Source organism: Macrobrachium nipponense, chromosome 8 (genome assembly GCF_015104395.2).
Source record: "Macrobrachium nipponense isolate FS-2020 chromosome 8, ASM1510439v2, whole genome shotgun sequence".
Classification (NCBI taxonomy): domain Eukaryota; kingdom Metazoa; phylum Arthropoda; class Malacostraca; order Decapoda; family Palaemonidae; genus Macrobrachium; species Macrobrachium nipponense.
Genome location: NC_087203.1, coordinates 82,904,904 through 82,912,403, shown reverse-complemented (window position 1 = coordinate 82,912,403; position 7,500 = coordinate 82,904,904). Strand labels below are relative to the sequence as shown.

Below are 7,500 nucleotides of genomic sequence, written 5' to 3'. Positions count from 1 at the left end.
TTACCTCTTATGCTCAAATTGAAAGGGGAACTTTCTCCATCCCTCTCTTATCGGATTCTAGGTTCTCATAATGGAGAGCATATCCAGAAATGATGTTAGTGAAATGGTGAGATTTTATAAAATGTACTTAAATTTTCTTGACTAAGAAAATTTGGAATAATTATTTATGCTTACCTCCCCACACAACTGGAACCAAGTTGTACTTCAGTGGTAAATATAATTTCTCTGTTATATATTCATCACAGAGGTTATTCTCAAAAGAGAGGTAGAAGAGGTACTGAGGGCCCAAAATCATCTTCCAGCATCCATCATTTACAGCGGGTTGGCAGGATCGGCGCCCACAATGACCATACCTATAGTTGTTATCCAGTTGTACGTTAAGTAGGTCTAAAAATTAGTATACTTTCTCCTTAATAATTTATAAAACATTACTTTGCACGAATTCAGTTAGAAATCATTAGAAAATTAAGGTTCAGAACATAAACATTATCTCATCTCATTTTCACATCTTGAAGGCATTTTTATTATGCGTATCTTGAAGCTAACGCTTTACTTTCAGTAAATTCTAGCAGTAATTATGACCAGGTACTAAAAAATACTACGTACATAAAACGGAAACTTAGGGGTTTCATATGTATTCAACTTAATACATATCTGCTATAGGGTGCTTGTAATTGTTTATACGTAGCCTGTTTAGTCTAACAACGTGAATCCTATTCAAATAGAACAAGCCCATATGAGCCATTGACTTGAAATTCAACCTTCCAAAGAATATGGCGTTGATTTGAAAGAAGTCACAGAAGGTAATAGAAAATACAGAAAGAAGAGATCAGTCATGAGAAAAGTAAAAATAAAAGAACAATTTTATAGAAAAGTAATTAAATAAAAAGGTAAATTATTGAAATAAAAGAATAAGTGTTTAGGTGCAGCTCTTATTCACAAACGAACTGAGAACTTATATCTTCAACAATATTAAAAAGAATATAAGTTTAATATTCTTTCTGGGCTAATACCAGTGTGAAGTTATTAATTCCATAAATAATAGCGTAGAGTGATATGTTAATTAATCCTTTCTTATCTGATGTGAATATTCAAATTGCTGTTTTATTGAGGTCACTCTTTACATAATTATGATCTGGGCATCTGTCATCCAAGTTTATATTCGTAAATATCAACTTGGAATCTTGCTTTGGAAATGAAATGTAGTTCATATTGCCCGTGATAAAGGCTCTCATAAATGAGTGTGGATTTCTTGTGAAGTTAAAACGTTATGAATGTCTTTTTATTGCAAAAGGAAATGGTCTTGTGGATGCATTTTATTAAGACTGAAATCCCTTCCGAGTCTACTGGCCTCCAAATTTCTACTTTCTCTATTTCAGATTGTGTGTGTGTGTGTGCATGAGAGAAATAACTTTAAAACCACAGCAGAGAAAATTTCTTGTGCACAAAGAGCAATCAGCAAACACAAAAATACATTACATATCATTAATACCAAATTGTCAGACACTAAGGGAGTGTTAAGCAGTACTTTAAAGAAGCAATATTTCGTCTCTTGAACGACTAAACGGTACGAGAAGTTGAAGGAAATCCTACTTGTCCAAGGGCACGTATTTAGCCAGCTCTTCGACGTACTGCTCCCTTTTTGAGTATGTCCCGCAGTGTCCAGACATCCATGCTACCAGCTTTGTCCGTTGGACAAACTCCTTCCAGGAGGGTCCCATGATATTCTCAAGAGTTGTGTTCAGTTCACGGCTTTTCAAGTATTCCTTCATGGCTTTTGGATGCTCTGACATTAGATTGGGGCGAACAGGCCTGGTGTCAGAAAAAAATGGAAACAAGAAAGAAAATAAGTACTGTATAATAATTCTGAACAAGAGCACATAACAGTAATGCTCCCATTAGTTGATGAAGATTTCATAACTCAGCTTTTGTGGTTTAAAGCACCCGCAAGAATGAATACGAACAGATGAAACTTTACCTTGTAAGCTTGGCAAGAAATCTATTAGGAACATTTACTTACATTGTCTTTTCACCTTTGCTAATGAAGTAACCGTAGAAAGCTGCTATATCGGAGTTTGAATGGTAAGTCATCGTCCAGTTGAAGTAGGACTGTAAATGATGGCTTCTAAGCTTCTTGTTTGCAATCCTCGCTGGGGAGGCTCTTGGTGATTCGACGTTAGCCCATGCCCATCTTTGGTTTGGCTTACGAAAATTTGGTAGATGGCTGCGACTAACCCTATCAGAAAAGGAAATTGATGAAGCATGATATGCCTCTTCTTGCCTATAACATCTGGTGACACATACTTTAGTAGAATAGTGGATTATAGTTCTTATCATTTGATTCTGCTCAAGAGTTGATAATAGTAAGTCTGCTTTCTGGCTCTGAATAAATCTTACTGCCAAAGCTGTAAGGCTTAAATTTCTATTATCAGAAGTGGGAAATTATATGTTTTAGTTAAAGCTAGAAATACTGAGAAGGAAACCTAAAAATAGGAATTGAACAGGTTAATGACTAAACACGAAGTAAAAATACATTTAATTTGTTTTGGACCACTAGCAATAACAGCAGTAGCAGCATTATTTATACAGAAAACCTATGATTAAAATTAATATTATTTACTGGCTTATTACTGAAATCCGTGATATTTATTATTATTGGTGAATCCTAGAATCCTGAGCTTTCTTATCTCAGTTGGCAATTTTTATTATCTAACATCAGAACAATTTTTATTGCTTGGCAGCAGTGTAAGAAGAACCTGTGGCTGGTGGGGATATGTTGGGGTGTAGTTCCACTGTTGAAGGTCATTTCCTGGAAATTATAGTGCAATAGAATTGTTCAAAGACAGCTGTCTCTTTTTGTAATAGAAATGCGACTTCTTTCTGTAGGTATTGGCGTCGAGGGCGATTGTATAACTGGTATCCGTGAGGGAAATTTTGAGGTTCTCCTATATGCCCCTCCGGCTGGAGTAAACTTGATACCTTCTTTGGTTGTGGCGACACCTTGAAAAAATATTGTTTCTCGTACTGAAAGGGTATTGGACTGTCTGTTCCAACGCCCCTTACTTTGAATGCATTGGAAAGTTATCAAGCAAACTTTTGATTTAGTTGTTTTCATATTCTTAGACTCCCGTGCAACATTAATTTGTGTATCTTCGAGAACATTGACAGTTTATGTTCATGTCTTGCTTACATCAATTGATTTATGTTTTTCCCCTCTTACCCGATTACAGTTTGTTTTTTCAGAATACTTTAAAACTAATTGCCACAGATGTGATATCTTCTTAAAATCGGAGTTATATAAATTAGCGTTGGTATAATTGTAAACTGAGGACAAGGAGAAATTTTTAAAAACGTATAGTACAAGTTCATAGTGATTCTTTTCATTACAGTGATTGTGGGAAATTTTTGACCTCGCTAGAAACACCTATATCTTTTAACTAAAAAATTAATCCAGGTGTTTTAATGAAAACAAGAAAATAAGGTTAATATATTTCCTTATAATATGAATATTGGTAGCTTTGTTACCATTATCAAGCAATTAAATTACCTTTCGGTGTTCGCCTTTGCCATTTTCTTATCTGCAACTTTACCTAGTAGACAAACTTCCAGGGATACAATTGAGTTATTAGGTTAACAGAGGCACAATAAGTTTTCAGAAAACGCGCCTTTGTTGTTCTCGCCACTAGTAAGGCGATACCGGTAATTCAAGGAGACTAAGCAATAATATCACTCCACTTCATTTTCATTTTGAATGAATATGATTTTGAAAACTTCATTAGCTACAGTTGGATCATAGAGTATGAAATATGACGAACTTACATTGTGCTTGAAAAGACTATGGCGTCAGCTGACTTCAGGTCTATTTGGTTTCTGGTAAACTTGCAACGCCAAGATGGGCAACCAACCATCTCTAATTCCTCGGAGCTTACGTGATTGTACCTGAAATGCCAAAACATGCTGTGGAGATTTGAAAGGAGCTTATCGTGTTACACGCCCATACACAAGCACAACTAGATACACATACTCACATAGCAAAGATCCATTAAGAATGACTTCAGTCCAGGAGCAACTTATATCCCACGTGGATCATGCCTCAGATGTATAGGAGTTGAAATCTAGTCAAATAATATTTTACAATCACAAGCTTATTTTTAAAATGGTAGGCAAAGGGTTCAGAAATGGTAAAGCTTGGAAAATATTCCTTTCGCAAATACCCAGATCGATTTAATTTTCGAACGTTACAAATAAGAATAGGTTTTACAAAATACTTAAAATCTGAGATGTTATAACGTTACCTCTTCAGATAGTATTGTACTGTGTAAACTTCTTAGTTGATAGATTTCGCCTCGTGCTGTCGAAAATCTCGGTTTTAACTCTTAATAAAGTATCGTAGATTAATCCCTTAATGATATATTTTTTCAACACTATGAAACCGTCAAAATCAGGTAAATATAGTTGAACAAGATAATTTAATTTTTTTCAGAAGAGCTCGATTTTATTTGTAATTGTGACTGCATTCGAACATTTACAGTTAAAGCTTCCCAACACTTTTCTAAAATTTAATTTTAAAAAGTTACTATGAATACTTGAGAATTCTCTCTCTCTCTCTCTCTCTCTCTCTCTCTCTCTCTCTCTCTCTCTCTCTCTCTCTCTCATCCCAGACCATCCAAGATTGGAAGATGCAAAATATACCAGAAGATGTACTAGCAACTCTCTGGTAGACATTAGAGGTGCCTCACACTGAGGGACCTGGGGCAACCCGAACAAGATGTAAGGTCAGTAAGGTAAGGTCTCTCTCTCGTTGACTTCAGGGAGAATCATGGTGTACTACTATGGCCGTAAACGTCGTTTTGATTAAATTTTAAAGGAATTTCATCCGCTTTCTACCATACCGGTTTGAATCTCCAGAACAAGAAAATTCCGTACTATTTTTCATCTATCTACTTATTATGATCTGCAGTTTTTCAAAATTCAGACTTTTCCTTGAAAGAAAGATAAGGCTAAGAAACTTGAAACTAAACGGGAAGAAACCTTGGAAGAGTCGCGTTTCCTTTATTCAAAAACCTAAAGCAAATTTTCTTATGTTCTTGCACCTGCTGATGAAATCTTTTGTTAAAGCTTATATAACCCTAACGGAAAGGGAGAGTTCGGCGTTAATTTTAGGAAGGAGGCCACGGAGTCTTTCCATATTCAGTCCTCCTCCCTCCCCATCCAGCCAATGTCTCTCTCTCTCTCTCTCTCTCTCTCTCTCTCTCTCTCTCTCTCTCTCTCTCTCTCTCTCTCTCTCTCTCTTTTGCATCCCTCCAGGTCCAATCCCAGTCCTACCCTCGAGACCGACGGCATACATTCCCCGCCCCGCCCCGCTTACACAATCTCCCAACTTTTACTGAGTTAATTATTGGAAGGCACTAAGGCGATAAATTGTTTCCAGCGAGGAAACAATCGCGTGAAGCATTTTTTGGAAAACCTGTGTTCAACCTGCATACGCGCTGCTTTTAATAAAGCTTTTTTTTATGGTCAGTGACTGATTCAATAAAGGGTTAAAACAAGTTGCTTCCAACATTTCTTTTCCTGAAATATGACGTAAGTTCAATATTTGTTACTAATAATGTCATGATTAATTTTCTCCATACACGCGACCTCAGGCATATTTCAATTCTTCATGTATTTCCTGATGTTTTTGATCTGTGAAGATTGTTCCGTTCTGTGCCGCAAGCAATTACCACTTCCTCTGAAAAGAACGTGGAACTTCTGATGTGGTTATCGCTGTCGTCTCTAAAAAGAAAATATACAGGACTGAACAACAGGAAGAACTGTCAAGACAACTTTACTTAATATACTGGGAGCGTGTATTGTTGGGTTTAGCATGTGGAGGTGTAGCTATATCAGAGATGAATTGGAATAAAAGCTAGGTGGAGTTCAGCAAATCAAGAAGGATGAGGTTGTATAGACAGAATGTTTGCTATGAAATTCGTGTGCAGAGATATGACAGACCATGGCACTATCAAAGACAATTTATATAACGGTGATTGAAGTAAGAAAGACAGCAAGATGCTGTGTTTGTGGAAGCATGAATTGTGGATTGTTGTTGTCGCTTTGGAGATTACGCTGTTGTTACAGATTGAAATGAACAAATTAGGGAATTGAAAAGAGGAACTTTTGTTATAGTTATTGAAAGGTGCAATACGATCAAAAGGGTGAAAATTTAGACATACAATGCCCATGTTATGGTCTCATCGTTGGAGTAAGTGATATGATTGAAATGGTCTGGTCACACTAAGATGATGTGTTTGAAAATAAAAAAATATGTCTATACACAACCCACACACACATATATATGCGAATACCACAGGAAAATAATAGTCAGAAATCCAAGCGCTTTCGTCTTTACTCAGACATCGTCAAGGAGTTAACTCCTTGACGATGTCTGAGTAAAGACGAAAGCGCTTGGATTTCTGACTATTATTTTCCTGTGGTATTCGCTTATTTATGAAGTCACGTGCATCTACAGTGATTTTTAAGCACACACACACACACACACACACACACACACACACACACATATATATATATATATATATATATATATATATATATATATATATATATATATACACACACACACACACATATATATATATACATACATACATATAAAGGCAGATTTTTATTCTCAAACGCATCATCTTAGTGTGACCAGACCGTTTCAAACATATCATTTACTTCCATGAGCATTGTATGTCTATATTTTTACCCTTTTGATCGTATTTTTGATCGTATTTTTACCCTTTTGATCGTATTCAATAACTATACAAAAAGTTCCTTATTTCAATTCCCTAATTTGTCCAGCTTAATTTCCAACCAAAGCGCAATCTTCAACAGCAACAACAACAATTCACAATTCATGTATTTAGAGATGTATTGTATATCGGCATCCGCGTTTTTTATAAATCCGCATGCGCAGTTTGAGAATGCTGATATGCGGATATCACCCCCTGCTCAGTGTATAAATATATTATATGTGCATATGTATTATATGTATACACACATAACACCCATCGAGCTACAAATGTCCTTTAATGTCTAATTCGCTCTACCTCGGAATTAATATATTTTCATATATGTTTAAACATATATATGAAAATATACTAATTCCGAGGTAGAGCGAATTAGATATTAAAGGACATTTGTAGCTCGATGTGTGTATATGAATCACGGCAATGTGATTTGACTCTTATACACACATATATATGTGTGTACAGGCTAAAGTCCATTATCTAAGCCCAATTTTATACGAGGTAGATGGCTGAAACAATGGGTTATTACTTAGGTTATAGTTCTGAGGAAAACTGCTGCATCGGTCATTTTACTTCAGTTTGTGTAAAGCTTGGCGGTTTTCAACAGCTCTGTATTAATGTCTGTTAGTTTCTGTGAAATCATGCTATTTCAAATCCGCTCTGTGACTGTTGGCTTTTTGGTATTTATCATGATCCATTATGT

At 35.8% G+C, this 7,500-nt stretch overlaps 1 protein-coding gene across 1 annotated transcript in view; it reads right to left on the bottom strand.

The window, feature by feature from the left end:
- Nucleotides 1-7,500, bottom strand: part of LOC135223142 (uncharacterized) — a 19,556-nt gene that overhangs the window by 4,885 nt on the left and 7,171 nt on the right. Inside the window, exons 2-5 of the mRNA XM_064261646.1 lie at nucleotides 3,820-3,939; nucleotides 2,021-2,422; nucleotides 1,594-1,812; nucleotides 175-353 (exon numbers count right to left, since the gene is read on the bottom strand). Coding sequence (XP_064117716.1) covers nucleotides 175-353; nucleotides 1,594-1,812; nucleotides 2,021-2,422; nucleotides 3,820-3,939 — 920 coding nt within the window. The remainder of the gene's footprint in view (nucleotides 1-174; nucleotides 354-1,593; nucleotides 1,813-2,020; nucleotides 2,423-3,819; nucleotides 3,940-7,500) is intronic.